The sequence below is a fragment of the Cavia porcellus genome, unplaced genomic scaffold (assembly GCF_034190915.1).
Source record: "Cavia porcellus strain 051 isolate PalLab524CR breed Dunkin Hartley unplaced genomic scaffold, mCavPor4.1 scaffold_26, whole genome shotgun sequence".
Lineage (NCBI taxonomy): Eukaryota > Metazoa > Chordata > Mammalia > Rodentia > Caviidae > Cavia > Cavia porcellus.
In genome coordinates, this window is record NW_026947509.1 from 40,748,393 (window position 1) to 40,766,283 (window position 17,891).

Genomic DNA, 17,891 nt, shown 5'->3' on the forward strand with positions numbered 1-17,891 from the left:
TTTTGTCCACCAGGTGGAACCAAGAAATAACAGGGACGCAGTCCCGACATCACAGGGCAGAGGGGCCGCCCTCTCGCCTGTGATTTATTTTGACTTGAAATTTAGGGTGTAAGTTTCACTGCATTTGACACCACGATGAGAGAGACAAAGATTAAAATCTGAAATCATCTTGGACCCCACTGGGATAATGAGGAAGCACTATGCTTTGGGTTCAGAGAGGTCTGAGCAGTCTGCCAGTGTGTTTGCAGTGTGTTCATGTGGATTATTAGCCCAGGGAGTCATCCTGTATCTCAAACGAGAAGACAGGACACCGGTGAGCAGTAATCGAGGATGTCAGCTCTCGTGTGGAGTGGCAAACTTTACTGACTGGAAGAATGCGAGGAAGTTACTTATTTCCAGCTCTCTAATCTGCGAAAAGGGAGAAACTATCATTTAAAAGTAGTCTCAAGCCAGGCATGATGGTGTACATGTGTTAAGCCCAGCACATGGGAGACTGCGGCAGGATTGCTGTGAGTTCAAGACCAGCCTGGAACACATAGTGGGACCTCGCCTCAAACAAAACAAAAGCTAATTATCTATGTGCCAGGCAGCCTGCATAATGATGTACATATGTAACAATGCACATAGAACGTAGCAAGTGTATACAACTAATACACACGGTACAATTACTAATCTCTACTCCTGATTGCCAAGGCCGGTGCTGGAAGGGGTAGTTGGACTTCTCTGAGGAGACAGAGGTTTTCCTCCCGGACTCGCGGAGAGACATTTTCTGATAGGAAATGGGCCTCATGTGCATCTAAACCTTGTTCTTCCTGCTGTGACAAGGCGGTGCTTGGGATATCAACTACCATCCTGAGCTGCCTGCTGTGGTGCCTAATGTTAGCAGGTGCCAAGCACGTGGGCTGCCATTCGGTTTATTCCAGTGTGGAGATTCATCGGCTTGGCGACGCTCATGGTGCAGACCCCCTGATGGTTGTGTCAGAACTGGTTCTGCTTCTGTTTCTTTATTAATTCCCTAGAAACCTTCACCTCCTCCTAGATGTCAGGCAGACTTTCTAGCACTCGAGTTGGCTTCTGGTTTTGCTTACTTTGCCTGAATTCCTACGTTGTAAGAATGGACTCTCAGTTTTCAAACACTTAGTGAATGAGGGCAGGCGTGAGGACCTAGGAGGACCTAGGAGGAGACCCCAGTGTGCTCCGTGCCTGCTCTGTGCCTTGCTCGTGACCTTCCGAGCTGTCCATCTGCTCTGCCCATGGGTCCTGCCCTTGAGGACCTTGCTATCTTCCCGCCACATAATGAGTATCTAGGAAGGGCCATGAGATCACTGGCAGTGTTAGCACTTCTGTCGTTTATTTCCCCCACATTGGTACAGTGGGCAGCGCTAGGGTCTCCAGCAGAACACACCTGACCTCTTCAGTTCTTCCAGAACTTTACGCATCCCGCTAAATGGCAGGGAGTAGGTGGTCAGTGGATATGTGGAAAATGAAACCAATGACGAGAAGTTAGAAAGCTTGCAAGTTCCAGCTCTACTCTGTTAAGGTCTAATAATTCTTGTTCTCTCTGCTTTGCCAAGAAAGAAAATACAAGGTACAATTACTACCCAGTAACGCTCACTACTATCCTGAGCACTAACTATGAGAGGTACCTTGGTGGCATGCGTTACTTCACTTTGATTCACAATTGCCCTATCTGAAACAGACGCTGTAATCATCTGCACTTTTGGAATTAGAGCTGAGGCTTTGAGATGTGACGTGTACCTTGCCTAGGGTCACCTGGTCAGCAGCAGAGTGACTCAGAGTTTCCAGACCCGTTAGACCCCAAATGGTGCTGGTAGGATTCCACATTATCTTCACTACCAAACGGCAGAGTAAAGATTTGGAATTGAAACCAGGCCCTGCTCTCGGGACCAGGTAAGACAGTTTTCCAGGTCTGCTTCCAGGCGAGTGCATCTTTCCCAGCTTGATCTGTGAACTGTGAGCCTGGTTGCCTGTTCTGGAATGTAGTACAAGTACAGTCCTAGCCCCGGACTCCAGCAGCCTCCCGAGCCTGGGTACCGAGCCGGGCTCATTAGGCCTGTGCTCTGAGCGCTGCTGAAAGCTCCTGGGGAGTTCCTGTTAACATCTGTGTACCCCGTCCCCGGCTTCAGTCAGGGAGATTAATTTAGATACACAGGCCACTTTGATCTTCATTGATAGTTTCTTCTAGCATCTACATTTATTTTTAGTTTTCTCATCTTTGTTGGGTGGCAATTATTAGTTTTTATGGAGAGGAGTAGATGATCTTAAAGGAATTAAGATTATAAAAAAAAATTGCAGGTCAAAGCAGGTAACAATGTTTCTTTTTCATGTAAAACCTCATTCATATATACATCCTTATTTGTCATTTAAGATAGATAATTAAATATGACTAAATGTTAAAAAGTGAAAAGCAGTGTAAAACCTTGCGGTGTTCCTCCCTAATTCCAGGACAAAAGAGGCTGACAACGCCAAACATCAATGAACTGGCTCAAACCAGGGTTCCTCTGCCTCTCAGGGTGCTGCCTTGGACCTCTAGTCCCCTTGAGACACACAGCTTGCTACACAGATGGGGTCTTACAAGGAACTTCTAATAATTTCATTTCTGCTTTTTATCCAAGCATCAGCTTCTCTCATTCATTCAGCAAATTTTAATGAAATACTAGGTGTTAGACTGGAAGAATGAACAGAAACATAGCATGAATTCCTGCCTTCAAGTATGACTGAGAAATGAGCCAATCAGACAATACGGAAAGAATGTCACAGCAGCATCCCCTGGGACCTAGAGGAAGCTGGGGGAAGGCCCCTTCACCTGGGAACCTGAGGGGTCATTTTGGGAAAGGAGCATGAGTGGGCCTCCATGGTGACACAAAAGGAGTGGAGAGAGATGGGCTTCTCCGGGTGAGCAAAGGGACAGAGGGATCAGACACAGAGGACAGGAAAGCAAATATATTTGGTCTGGTACCAAACAGGTCAGCTGCGCAGGTGCTAGAATGCTGGCTCTGAGGAAGCCTGTCCCTGGCAATTAAACTGGATGGGTGGACAAGGACCCTGTCTCCAAGGTCTGGTAATCGTCCCAAGGATTTGGACTTTGATCAAGCAGCAGAGAGAAGGCATCTAATGATTTGTAGCAAAGAGATGAGAGCCAAGGTCTAGCTTGGAGAAAAAATTTCTTGGAAGACTATAGTAGAATTGAATTGATGATAAGTTAGGCCAGAAATAATGTGGACATATTCTAGATCCTAGAAGACAAATACAATGTCCTTCCACCATGGCAGTGACGATGAGTAGAAGACGGAACAAATCACTCAGGAGGTAGTGTGAATGAGAAGTTACAACCGATCACATTTGAGTTTGTGAAAGGAAAAAAAAAAAAAACCTATCCCATGAGTGAGAGAAAGATGGCACCACTCGCTGGAGCAGGAAATAAAGGGGGAAGTAATAAGTATGATTTCAGCGTTTTGGGCTGGAGATATTGCTCAGCAGTAGAGTGCTTGCCTAGCATGCACAAGGCCCTGAGTTCGATCCCCAGTACCACCAAGAAAAAAATAAAGATTTCATCATTTTGAACCAAATGGGAGATACATAAAAAGCAATCAGAAGTGCAAGCCTATGATTACAAGAGATCTATACAGAAATACAAAACTGGAGGGAGATCATTTGTGTACAGTGTACTTAAAGCCCCAAGTGCAAATTCAGTTCTCCCTACAGAAAGGGTGAGGAGAAAAAAGACCATGATGGACTCTTGTGTGTGGAACCAGTAAATGTTCTAGGTAGAGGAAAAGGAGCATCTGGAAGCAAAGAAGAAACCGCGAGAGGGGCGAAGACAACCAGGAGATAATAATAGCACCATGGAAATCTTGTGGTCTTGAGTTTGCGGGGAAGGCCAGCTGCTGTGTGTGTTCTCAGTGCTAAGCTCTGCCTGCACGTGGTGGCCCTGAGATACTTGTGGAGACTGCAGGGGATTGACAAATGTCAAGATGCATTCATGGGCCAGGCTGTGGCTTGGTAGCAGAGCACTTGTCTAACATGAGCAAGGCCCCGGGCTCGGTTTTCAGCAACACAAAAAAAGGAATATCCACTGAAGACAGTGCTCAAGCTCAAAATCTATAGGTACAACGGTAGGTGCTGACCACTGCACTGCCTTGAGAGAAGTGAGTCCTGACCACCTTCTCTCTCCATTTTTGTGTCCACCAGAAGCGGGGTCTTCTACCAAGACCTTAGGATGGGGCTTCAAAGGATGGGGTGCGGTGATCTCAGAATCACAGAAGGTTTTGATGCAGGATCAGAAAAAAAACAAGCTGCATTTGTCAGTTGGCAGGCCAGTCTCAGCAGCAAGGCAACTGTCCGTGAGAACACCACTTTGCACGGCCCAGAAGGTGCTCAAGGAGGGTTCCAAAGTCAGTAGAGACTCCTGGAGCCAAGGAGCCGGGAGCTTCCAAGCCAGCCGTGAGGGAGAGGAAGGCAGCGCGATAAGGAGGGTGCTAGTGTGCGTCTGGGTGGGAGAAAGGTAACGCAGGTCAGAGGAAAAGAGCTAGAGACTTGTGTGTGCACTTTTAAAGTTACTGCTTGAGATAACAAAATAAGCAGACAACAGTATCGACTATTTAAATACATGATATCTCGAGAATGCATTGTATTTAGGAAATTCCAGAAGTGTGGTGAGCAGACCAAACCATTAGATAACCTCAGGGTGATTGTGGCAGGACTGTGTAACTAGAAAACACTTTACCTGAGACTCCAAACATTCTGTTCGTGTGCTCTGGATCAATCAGGGCATCTCCCCCGACTGAGGTTTCCATGCTTGAGTCAGTCGTGAAAGGAGCACCATTAAACATTTATGAAAAATGGGCCATTTTTACTTTGGAAGCTTTAGCTCTGCCCTCATTTTAATTTTACTCCATTTAGTTCAGAAATTTAAATAGTCTGCTTTTTTAGTTTCCTTTTGCAACTTTCTTTGCTTTTTCTGCCTGGAATTTCAATTGAACTCAAATGAAAACCATTTCAAAGAGAACTGCAGCAGGAGGAGACGGAAGAAAATCTGGTCTAATGATTTACTAACATCTTTGGAAGGAGAAGGGAAACAAGCTACCTCCAGACCTATTATTTTTAGAGGCTATTGAAGCCAAAGAAACAGACGGTTCCTGAAATGGTGCTGTGTGAAATTCCTATCTGCTGGGGGATCATTCTCTCATTGATCGTTTGTAGCTTAACTACTGGGAAAAATCAATGGAGGAGAGGCAAGGTCACTGAGAATCAGGTTATCTGCATGAGAGTGGGAGGATAGGCCATAAATAGGCATGGGCTTTGGCTGGCTTCCTAGCAGCTCTGCACTGACCTGGCTACATACACGGCTCCATCTCAGCCAATGTGCCTACAAAACCGACGTGGGAAACATCAGCACCGCCAGTCCACACAGCATCAAGTAGAAAACACCGTCATTCCTGGGTCCTGGGACAACTCTTGTCATCATCCTTTGCTGGTAGAATTTACGAAAGCTGATTTCTCCCTTGTCACACTTCCTCTTTCACATCCCAGAATATCTGATTAAATATTAGGTACCGGGCTCTGCAATTTTTATCTACATTGATTAATGGAATTCTCGCAACTGGAGTTGTCACAGATGAGGAAATGAGGTTCAGGGGAGCATGTCGAGCTGCTGGTGTGCACTATACCGGGCCCTCACAGAAACATCTGGAGATCATTAAAACCATAATAACAGCAACTCACCAGTGCCTGAACCCTCCCAGACTAGTTAGGTCAGACTCAAGGGGGTGCAGTCAGGGCTGCCTGGCTTTTAAAAGCTCCACAGGTGAAGCCAATACGCCCCCTGCTTGAGCACCACCATGCTGGGCCATGCTGCAAGACAAGGGCTGAGAACAAGAAGAAAAAGGACTCAGACTCAATGTTTTTTGAGCCCCTACTACATACCTGGACCTTGCTTATTCCTTTCTACATTGGAAATAATGCCCATTTCATAGATTTGAAAACTTTCTCAATTCCTTAAGGAGAGAGGTTAAGTGATTTCTTCCCATGGTCCCAAAGATCCTAAGCCACAGAAAGGTGATTGCAGCCTGGGTTCATGTTACTACACCACACACCTAAGAAACACACCTCTGGCTTATGCTAAGGACCTGAAGGAAATACAAGTAGGCTTATCAGACTAGCAGACTGGAGCAGGTTAGAATTTCATCAGAAGGAAACAGTTACAGAAGCTTTCAAAACGCACAAACTGGGTGTGGTGGCACACGCCTGTAATCCCAGCACTCGGGAGGCTGAGGCAGAAGATGACTGAGTTCAAGACCAGCCTGGGTTATATAGTGAGTTTAAGGGCAGACACTGTCTCAAAAACAAAACCAAAGCAACACAAAGAATACAAAAAGCAGAAATACCTGAGAGAAGCAAGGTACATCGGAGCACTTGTGGCTACTCCCTGCTGTGCAGTGGGAACTGTAATTATACCCAATGGAAATATGGGGAAACTGAGGCCCAGGGAGATGAAGCAACATCTTGGAGTCTCACAGCTGGGAAGTGGCTGAGGCCAGGGCCCCACTGCTCTGCTCATCACTCTCAGAGGAGGAGCAAGGGGAAACAAACAGGATTTATTTTACTCAGGCTCCAAAGGAAGCACTGTCCAGTCACCTCCCACTGAACGGCTTCAGCACGGTCAGAAGCCGAATGTGACCTTGGGGTGAAGAAGCCGAGGGCCACAGTCGGCGCTCAGACTAACTCAGTCAACACCAGCTTCCAGGAACACTCAACAGTGTGTAAGTACCACAGCCCGAACACAGAGCCCGTACAGCTCTAAGAAGAGAGAAGCAGAGAACGGGGGAGGATTGAAATGGGTTTCATTTTGGTGATTGGAAATGGAGCTATGACTAAATGAGAAAATATTTTAATTTTGTTTGGCCAGGGAAGAACTGCAAACAGGCTGCAGAAAGTAGTTTGGAAGTAAACATATTAACAAGTGCCAGATATTCTTATCTTTACAGGTTACTCTGAAATTAGATGCAGTCCCACTGAGCAGAGAGTAAATAACCCGCTTGTGTACAAGAGCCTCCTTGGTCCCCCCGGGCCTGTAAACCACCAGCAAAATGGCTCACACGTCATTGTATCTGAGCTTGGAAACCCAGCTTAGGCTACTTCCTCTGATTACCACTTCCACTCCACAGCCCTTGGCACTGCCAATTCAGCTTTCAGTAGAATCTACTTTTGAAATTATAGAGCAATAAAGGTCACCATCCTTCCATTCCCACAGAGATCAGCTTCCGGAGCCCCTCAGATACCAAACCCTACAGATGCCCAGCTCGCTTCTGTTATGTGGGTGTTATTTGCATGTGTCCTGCACTGGCCTTCCGTATGTGGACCTTTTAATCACCTCGAGATACTTGCTATCACTGCTGCAGTGTAAATGCCGTCGTATGGTTGTTATACTTCATTGTTTCGACACTAAGAAGAGGATTAATCTACATGTTCATTATAATTGCCCTGGCGAGTTTTTTATAAACCTCTTTTCTAGTCATGGATAGTTGAATCCTCAGATGGAGAACCTGGGAATGAGCAACATACAGAAATAGAAAGCCAACCGGGCATGCCTTTTATTAAATTATTTTGGAGAAATTAGGCCTAGAAGCATAACGGGTAAGCTCTTCTAGCCATCACCACCATCTCGTGGGAAGTCTTCTAGGTCCTTCTGTGCACAAACCAGCATGAACACATTAATTTCACCACTCAATGAGTTTTTTGGCCAAGAACAGTTAAAGTCTTAATTGCAATAAACAACCTTGGCTTGTTCCATTCATATAGAACTTGGAGAAATAGGCTTTTAAAACCCAAACAACTACATTTCAGGCCTAAGAAAAGTACAAGTCAGACATATCATTTTAAATGAGAAGTGAAGTACTGTTTTCTCAAATTGGATGAAGTGGGAATTTGATAAGCAGCATCAGCTAGCTTCCTTTCAGGCCTTCTCGTGGCTCTTACAAACACTGTTTCCAGAATGAAAAAGTTTACCTTTCATTGTGATTTTAATTGGGTCAGTGTCAATACCAAAAGTAACACATACCGCCAATATAAACTTGATGAAATGCTCCAAATTAAATTACACTTTCTACTGTCACCTATTTTGGATTATTCAAGCCAAGGTTCAACTTCATCTTTAAGCAGAGGCATGTGAAACTCGCCCCTTCCTTTGGGCCACTTTTGAGACTGAGAGACTTTGCCCTGTGATTTGTCCTGTGACTTTTCAGATGAACGTGTTTCATTCTCCCAAATGAAATGTAAGTGCTGCGAGGGTGGGAGAGTTCCTTCTGACTTCTTTGTCTCCTCTCTGCACACACTACATGTTAAACAAATGTTCACTGACCTGAGTGAATATTGGGACTTCTGTTAGTTGGCAGTGGATGCCATAATGAAGTAACAAATCAGAGGTTCAAGCAAAAGAAAGGTTTCACCTCACAGTTTCATGTTGGGAAGTCTGAAGCAGAGAGGTCCAAGGGCCTCTGGAGAGATAAGGAAAGTTGTTCTGATGGGATGAAGGGCATCTTCTGAAGGGCTGAGGGGCATCTTCTGACAGGATGAGGAGACCAAGCTGTTTCAGGCTCCACCTCCTGGCACATACGTGGCTTTCTTCTCCTGGCATCTCCATCTGTCCTAGTCTCAGATACCTCTCTACTTCTGTATCTGAATTTTCCCATTTTATACATATGCCAGTGAAATTGTATTTGGGCAGACCCCAGGGACCATGTCTTAACTAATTATTTCTGTTACAATTTTATTTCCATGTAGCATTATCTTCTGACATGTTTGGAGTTAGGACTTCAGCATAAGAATGTGAGGGCCTCACAATTCAACCCATGATAGTGACCTCCCTCCCACTGAATCATAAAACTTCTGAGTGAAAAGAGGACTAAAAATATTAATTAATGCCCTGGATACTTGAATCCTCTCTCCCCAAGTCAAAGGGAGCATTTAGGATTTTCATAATACTCCTCGCCACAGATTGAAGAGTTGCTTTTGTGTTTTTAATGTTTGTCTATGTACTTTCCAGAATGGTTCCTGATGCCTAAGCCACAAAGACTTCAGATCACATGGAACAGGTGAGCACCACACTAGAGCTGTCTCCAGACAGGGAGAAGGGGTCTTCTGTCACCTCTTCTGCTGCATGACAGCCCCCTACACCCCATCTGGGAGCCGCATGCGGGACCTGGCCTCTGGGGGAGTGTGCCCTTCCCCCTTTGTGTTAGTTTTTCTCTCTATGAACAAACATTTTACTTTCAGTGAGTTTGGCCATTAAAATCGCTTTGTGCCCCTGAGCCATGCCCCAGGCCCTGAGAACACAGGAGTGCTGGCCCGCGAAAATGGTAGTGGGCTTATTATTCTCTGACACATGGAAACCAAATAGCATCATTGAGTGGCCGTTGGAGGGGATTGATTCATGGAGGTCATGCTTTCCCAGGCCCTCTCCACGCAGCCCGGCTCAGACCAGGGCAGACTTTTATTACCAGCCTTCAACAAATCCCTGGTTTCTTTTGCAAAGTAAAACAGATAATAGAGACATTCCGGGAATAGTTAGCTAACTAAGCTGTGCCAGGCAACCTCGCGGCTAAGAAGAACCCAGTGTTTTCGGACAATGACCAATTACAATAAGCAAGTTTATTTGATCTAAGAGTAATTAGCCAAAATTCTGTTCTTTTTGCTTCGGGGAGGAGATAAAAAGGGCAGTGAGGTAAACATCTGAGACAGGGGAAACGAGCTCAGATGTCAAAGAAAAGCACAATCTCCCAGGTGAGGAAAAGTCTCTCCAGCCAAGATCCTAACTGAAAATATGGAACAGTTTAACCTAAACGTCCTCTGATTTCCTTGTGCATGCTCTTCGGATACTTTGAAAGGCTGCAGCCTGGAGTCAGATATGCCGGCAGCAGAACCATGGCCAAGGACCCTTTGGCCAGAGGGATCAGGCTCTCAGGGGTGAGCCCACGCTCCCTCTTACTCCCCAAAGCACTGTACAACCCGACCCCCCTCCCCCCCGTCTTGGAAACTGCTGTCCTCATTTTTCTTGGGCTGCTCAGCTTTCTCCCGGCAGCAGAGTCAGACTCCCTAAGCCCTAATTAGAGATATTTGAATTTTCACTCTGCCCTGTTGCTTTCTTTCACTTTTACAATTGTCTTCCAAAATAAACAGTGACTCTGACTCTGCAAAGTATCTAATACTGCGCGCTGCTGCCACTGCCACTGTCACAACAATGCCAGCCGCCTCTGTTATCTGCCCACGAGGCCTTCCTTCCCAGCTGAGCAGCCCTTGTGCTCCCTCAGTATCACTCGGGCTTTCTGACCATGCAGCACTTAGCACCTCGGGGAACATCAGCCTACGCCTTTGCCCAGATGTGGCCTCCTGACTGCTCAGACTTCCAGAGGAGTGATGTCTGGGGCTGCATTAATACGGCGGCCACTGGCCACACTCGGCTGCTTCGGCTTTTGTTCTAATTGCAGGGTCCCACAGCCACAGTGGACCATTTCCTTCATCAGAGAGAGCTCTGCAGGACTATAGCAGCCTAGATTATCATGTCAGGAAATTCTTGGCCCTGTGAAGGGCTCTGCAAAGAGGACCAGTGTTAGCAGGGATGTGGATTATGTGCCCAGAAAAGTACAGCATATATTGTTACTTTCAGTCCCTACAAATGTCATTCCTGCTGGGTGTGGTGGTACATGCCTGTCATCCTAGCACTGGGAGGCTGATGTGGGAGGATCACCACAAGTTCCAAGGCCAGCCTGGGCTCAAAGTGAGTCCAAGGCCAGCCTGAACTGCATAGTGTGACCTTGTCTCAAAAAGACCAAAAAAAAAAAAAAGAGTCACTCCTGGGTCAAAGCAGAGGAAACTGAGGCTTGGAGAAGCTTGGTAGTCTGGCCAGGGTCATCCAGCTGAGGAGCTGGTGGAGCCGGGGATGCATCTGGTACACAGCTGTCAGCCAAATCCAGCTGCAACTGTGTACTCAAGAGCAGCTGAGGTGTCACCAGCTTCTCCCCACGGCTCCCTCAGCAGCACCATGGAGCCAAGCACACGCCTGTGCACCAGACTGGTGCCTTGCTCGGGTTCCATGGTGACTTCTTAAACCAGGCCTAGGAAGCACACTCATGTTTTTTAGGCTGAATGGCAAATTGTAGGACAACTTTCCAGATATTTCTTTCTACTGTTGGGTGTTTCTTTGTTATTTTTTGTTTTATGCTTGCTTGTTTTTGAAACAGGGTCTCACTCTGTAATTCAGGTTGGCCTTGAACTCATTGTATATCCAAGGCTGGCCTCAAACTCCCAGTGATCCTTCTGCCTCAGCCTCCCAAGTGCTAGAATTATAGAAATGTGCTGCCACACCTGGCTTACTGGATGTCTCTTGCTGTAGCCATCTGTTCCACGCTAACCCTTACCCTTTCTATGAAAGAAAGGAAAAAGGCAAAGAGCCAGCCAAGCTTCTTATAACAACAGCCTCATCCTATGCAGGGAAGGCCAGCAGCTGGGGTGGGGTGGGAGATTTTTATACTCAGAACCAGGAGGAGCCAAGAAATTCAAACCACTGTCCCACTCCTCTGAGAACAACCGGGTTTCACATGTGTCGAGCATGCCAAGACCTGGGCAGTTGTTATGGATTAAGAACTGGTGGTCAACTTAATGCCAGCTGAATTAAGTTAGCAGGACACTGAGCGTAGATGTTTCACCTGAGGAAAATTGCCAGCATAAATAGAGACATGGAGAAGAAGAAGGGTATTGAGGCTTTGAAGCACTGTGGGTTCTCCTACACGTTGCTGTTTGAGCAGCTGGTTCTCCTGGAGAAGCTCTGGTCCTCCCATCAAGCATTGCTTCCTGGCTCCGGAGAGGAAGAGGTATGCCACTTAATCTCCGGGATGAACTTGTCACACTGGCTTCCTGGCAGGTGCTCGACTGTGCTTGTTGTTGGAAGAGCTCAGGAGCTCCGTGTTGCTGAGGATGGCGATGGTACTTTTCAGGACAGCCCTGGTCTTTGTTTTGAATGTGACTTCTCAGCTCCAGCATGGAACCCTCATCCCACCAGCACATCTCCTTTATACCCCGCTGGCCCTGGATTTCCTAGCTTCCTCCACTGATCATTTGGGCCTTCCAAACGCGGATCCTTAAAACAGACTGGTGTGAGTCCTTCTTGTGGGTTATAGACCTCCAGTTGGACTCGGGGGAGGCACTGTCATGGATTCTAGATTTTCATCTGGACTCATGTAGGGCATTGCTATGGGATTCAGGCCCTTGGCTAAATATTCTAGTCTTTAGTGTTCTGGATAGATTTCCTGCATTTTCTTGTGTTAACTCTGGGTGACCATCATAAAATAATATATAAAGTCCGTGTCCTGATTCTAGTTGTTCTTCTCACAACCCCTGACTACAACAGAAATCCTCCTTCAGGACGTCCAGAAGAGCAGGCACCCATCACAGGCTCCTTTCTGTCCTAACCGACCTGAAAACTTGCACGCACTAGGGTTCTCCAAATTTCTTCTCTGTCTGTGAAATGATGACTCCTGGCTTGAAGAGTTGCAATTTGTTTGCAGAAACAGTTTTGTGTCAGGGAATCAGATATCTAAAAGTTTCTTATTCAAATGCTATGCAAAAATTAGATCATAACACTGGGCCACAGCCTGCCCTGTTCCTGCCTCCTTGCACTTTGAGTAACCCCTCTATTTTTTATTTGATTGTTTCATGGCCATGCAATTTAATTTCTGAATGTCAGTCCATGCTTAATTGTCCTGCAAGATCTATGTATTTTTCCCTCTGTGACTTTCTACTTGAAAAGCTGTCTGTGAGCTGTAGGGATTGGGGTACAGGACTGACTGGCACTAGGTTATCAAAGACTTTCAAGCACTGTAAGTAAACATGAAGACCCTCAAGTCCTACTGAATCCCCCCACACAAGCAATCTCCCCAGCTTTTTATCAGGTGCCCCCTCTCTCTCTTCCTGTCCCACATGAGCCAAGAAGCCTTGATTCCCTACCTTAAACTCCTTTTCCTCTCTTCCACCTTGAGCTCAGCACTAGCACCCTCTTGGGACAATGCCTGCCCCTCGAGGGCCCCAGTTCCCTGCTCTCAGCTCACAGGTGGCTTCCTCAAGAAAACTTTCCCGGCAACGCCTCCCATTCTAGGTGTGGGCTGCCATAACAAGATACCTTACACTGGCTGATTTGTAATCCACAGAAATTTACTGCTCACAGTTCTGTAGGCTAGGACGGCTAAGACTGGGGTGCCAGCAGATGCAGATCTGTCTGGCGTCTGGGGGCTCTGCGCTTCTGAGAGTACCTTCTGGGGGTCCCTTCACAAGTTGCACCAGGCAGCCTCTTCTGGGAAGATGCTAATCCCACTCACAAAGGCGTCGCCCTCACAAACTAAGCAGCTCCAAAGGCTCCACCTTTAATATAATCTTATGAATTTTGGAGTAAGTATTCAGGGCAGAGCAAAGGCCTTTTCTTTACAATTGTACATATGCATTTATATAACTGAGTAAATGTTAGGAAAGATCCCCCTGTACCTTCCAGAGCCAACCACTGACTGGCTCATACTGAGCCAGAACAGTTGCTCAATAAATGATTTGCTCATCTCCAAGTGTGTAATTCGACATAAGGTCTACTTGAGGGCTCATCCGCACTGGAACTTGAGTGCTTAATTATCTCTTTTGCTCTCCTCCCTCCCAAAGGGAACCAAAAGAACTGCCTGTTAACCCTGGGGCTGAGCTGTAGAAATGCTAAAAATAAAAATATTCCCTGTGAAGTTTCCCCTCCAGAGTCGCCTCTCTCTCCCTGCTCCTCGAAGTCTTTCATTGCCACAGACTCTGGCACGTGGTCGTGGGCCATGTGGTCAGTCGGGCTTTGGGCTGCTATGTCCCTCCATGAAGAACTCTTAGTTACGCTTTTCTGTTTCCCTGATTGCAATCCCACATCCTTTACATGCAGGTGGTACCCAGAGACACGCGGAGGGCAGGGGAGCTGGGCAATTGAACATTGAGACTTTCTCTTTCATTTTAGGAAGGGGACAGGGAAGAATTCCAGTGTCAGGATTATTTTTCTACTTCCTGTCAAGTTTTGTAATCCCAGGAAGGTTCTATTTGAAACACCGTCCTCAATCTAAGTCGTTTTTTGGTCTTTGCTTTTCCTGCCTTTGTTTTTAAGAATGGAGTCCTCTGGAGAAACTTTTCCTCTCCCACTTTTCCAGGCTGGGCGAGGTTCCCGGGGCGGAGGACTTGGCCTCCCGGATGCTGAAAGGCTTTCCCCGAGCCCGCGTGTCCGCCCGAGCTGCGCTGGACCACGAGTATTTCCAGGCCCTGCCGCCCCAGCTGTTCCAGCTCCTGGACGGTGAGTGGGGCGTGTACTGTGTGGATGTGTGCGTATGCGCTGTGGCTGTCGGTGGCTTTTTTCAGCGCTGAAGAATCAGACTGTGCACCCAGAAGTGAAATTTGAGGTTCATGTGTCTGTGAGAGCAAGAGGAGACCTGGAATTGCCTGAGGTTCATCTGAGAGCCCCTCAGCCTCGGAGGCACTGCCAGGGAGAGGTGTCTGGGACCCTGCACCCACATCCACTCGGGAACGGGGTCAGAGGAAGCTGGCCTCTGCCAGAAGAAGCAAACAAAGTTTCTAACAAGCCCCTTCTCCCTTCCATGGAGTAAGAGGACAGGGTTGCTGCAGGGCAGTGCCAGGCCTCTCGGGGTGGAAACACATGCTGGGGAGGAAGGGACAGGCAGGTCGGAGGGAGCCCCACGGGGCGGCTGCGGTGGGGCGCACAGGTCACCCTGAAGTCAGCCTCCAAGCCCAGGCACCAGTGCCAGGTGGTGGGAGCCCCCCATGTGTCCCGGGGTGGGGCCACAAGGGACTCTGAGATGGCCACACAGGCCAAGCCTGAGCCATTCTGAGGGGATCACCTGTAAGTGGCCTTTCTTTGAATATATCCACATTCAAATGAAAAGTTTTCAGAATCCTCAATTAGAGAAAAGCAAGCCATGCTAGCAAGGCCAGGAGAAGCTCGGGGGGGGGGGGGCAGAGGGAGGGGGGAGCTCACACTGCAGGCTGGGCCCCGTCACCAGTGTTTACCGATGCCGCATGACCTTATCTAAGACAACGCCCTGCAATAGCCAAAACTCTTAGTTTGAGATTCGTTGAGGAATTTTATTATTAAAGTGAGCCCTTTAAAATGTCCAAAAATAACCATAATTGTACAACCGAGGTTAACGTCTTACTTAACCCTGGAAGAAGAGTCAGCCATTAGAATTTATTAAGTTGCCATTAAGTGTCAAGAACATATGAAGTGCTATAAAACGTTGAGGGAAACAAGAGGCTTGTCCTTGGCCTCACAGATCTCAGAGTGGGAGGAAAAGAGGGTGAGGAAGAGGAAACAAGGCATTCTCATACACATATTAGCACAAATCATATCTAAACAGCCCAAATCTGTGCATAATCAGCTGCAGATGTTCAGGGGCCGTGTGTGCTAAAGGCGATTCTTTGGAGAAAGGAAAACAATTCAAGTGATATGGGTTAGGCTGAAGGCGAACCTGAAGTGGAATTTGGAGGGAAGGAGGGACAAGGATTGGTCTCGGGGTGGAAGGGGAGACCTTGCCGGCAGACCTACTGTGCCCCTCCCTGGCACCTATGCCCCATTCCAGCCCCACCTCCTCCCACCCTGATCCCTTGTTTTCCAGCCTGAACCCAGAGATCCTTCTTGGCTTTCTTCTTCGGGGTTGGAATTTCTAACTGTACGATATCATACATAGATGCTTGGGTGTACACACACACACACACACACACACACATTCATTCATTCTTTCTCTTTACTTAAAAAAAAAACTTCCCCACTCGCCCTCCTCCAGGGTCTATTAATCTGCACACTGAGAACTATTGAGGATCTTCAGAGTTTTCTGGGCACCAGTTTTTGCCTGTCGAAGGGTAATTAGGAAGAAACAATCAGTGTCCAGGCTGATGTGTTATGAGAAATGTGGTTTTTGATTCTTCCTGAATGATTCAAAGTAAAAACCACCAACAGAGAGGCTGTGGTGCACGCATGCCTCAAGGGCGTGTGTGTGTGTGTGTGTGTGTGTGTGTACGTGTGTATGTGTGTACGTGAGTTTGTGTATGTGTGTCTGTGCATACTCCAGTGACAGAGATGGAATAATCTGTATTCCTTCTCTGTTCACCCAGCCACAGAGCCCAAATCTACTTTGACACTTTTAGAAAAATGAAAAGATGGAATCTTGCAGGAGCCTGCCTGTGCTGGGGGAGAGGAGGAGTGCTCACAGCAGGAGGGAAGTTGACTTTTCTTTATACATATAGGGGTTTTTCCATGCAGAGTTTAAATTATGCCTGATAAAAGGAGTTTCGTGGATGTTTCAGTTCTTTCAAATTCTCCTGGCTTCCTCCCAATTAAATGAGGTTTGTCAAAGCCACAGGGCTCTGCTGCTGCTGCCTCTGCGGACAAGCACTTCCTGCAGCGACATCTCAAATCCCTGAGGGAGAAGATGAAAGGCCGGCGCCAAGAGACAGGGGGTGCAATGGTGCGTGTGCGTGTGCGTGTGTGTGTGTGCTTGCACATGAGTGTGTGTGTGTGTGTGTGTGCATGTGTGTTGGAGGGTGGGTGTAGGGATATAGAGAGATCAACATTAGGATGCGGGACAGGAAAAGCAAAGCAGCCAGGAAAATTGGAAGGAAAAAGGAGAAATGGAGACAAGCAGCTGGGGTTGGTCTGTGCACCATCCCAGCAGTACCCAGCCAAGAGCACTTTATCCAAGCAAAGTGCCTCCCCTGAGCCTGAGGTGCAGCCTGGTTCCCGTTACCCAGTCTCCATCCCCAAGGTGGGCCACCGCAGGCATGAGAATTGTGCAAAAAAAGAAAAGAAAAGACATGCTGTGTAAGGAGAGTTTCCTTGCCATAATTATGCAAAAAAAAATCTTGGTCTCTGGTAGCATTTCAGTATGGAATCATTTAGAGCTTATATTTATATCAGTTTATTATTCTGGTTGCAGGATAACAGAGTTGTCACTTTAAAATATATTCTGTTTCCCCTTTGATCTCAAAGATGCCAGCTCTTATTGTCTGCCCTCTGAAGAAGACAATTAAAGCATGAGACTTGTGCCTGGCAAATATGTGGAGAGCCGGGCACAGCCTACCTCCAAGGAGAAGAGTGGTGTAGAAATTCCCTGCAGAATGAAAGGATCCCACCTGTCCATCTATGTCAATTTTCATCAAGTTAAATCCTGAACAACACTTTTTCTAGGTTGTAATAGTACGTTAGAGCCAGAGGAAATTTATCAGGGGGTATTCGCCATGAAAAAACAGGAATTCCAGGATTAGTTCCCTTTTGGAGGCCGCTCTTAAGTGGGAAAGCGTGAACACTGAGAATGGCAAGCATGCGGGAATGAATGTCTGCCAAGTTCTGACATTTTCCTCGTTGATTCCTGAACACCTGAAGAAACATTCGTTGAAGGAGAAATTATTGGTAGTCCCTCTCCAAACACCCCCAACAGCAAGCTAATTGCTTTTGCAGATGGCCAGGGAGTGGCTCGCCCCACTCAGGCATGCACCCGTGGCCTCGTGGCCAGGCCAGCGGTGCAGGACGTCAGCTGGGGCAGCAAGGACCTAAAATTAGGCACTCGGCAGTGCTCTAATCTCAGCTGCAGGTTTAGCCTCCCCATTTAATTCCCTTTGCCCTCAGCGTGAACTTCAGCTCTGGGAAAGGAGCAGTGTTTAATGATTTGGGGTAGAAGGGGGAGAAGTCATTAAGCTGCCCCTTCTGGAAACTGGCTCTGCTCTGTCCTTACAGGAAGCCTTCCAAATGTTGCCCTTGGAAAGTTAAGACTGATCTTGGAACCTAGCCATTCTGAAGTACACAC

General features: G+C 47.1%; 1 protein-coding gene across 5 annotated transcripts in view; it reads left to right on the top strand.

Annotated features, from left to right (window-relative positions):
• Positions 1 to 17,891, top strand: part of Cdk15 (cyclin dependent kinase 15) — a 146,850-nt gene that overhangs the window by 114,030 nt on the left and 14,929 nt on the right. For all 5 annotated transcript variants that reach the window (XM_063237255.1, XM_063237257.1, XM_063237256.1 and 2 more), the window contains 2 exons: positions 9,065 to 9,113; positions 14,232 to 14,371. In XM_063237255.1, coding sequence (XP_063093325.1) covers positions 9,065 to 9,113; positions 14,232 to 14,371 — 189 coding nt within the window. The remainder of the gene's footprint in view (positions 1 to 9,064; positions 9,114 to 14,231; positions 14,372 to 17,891) is intronic.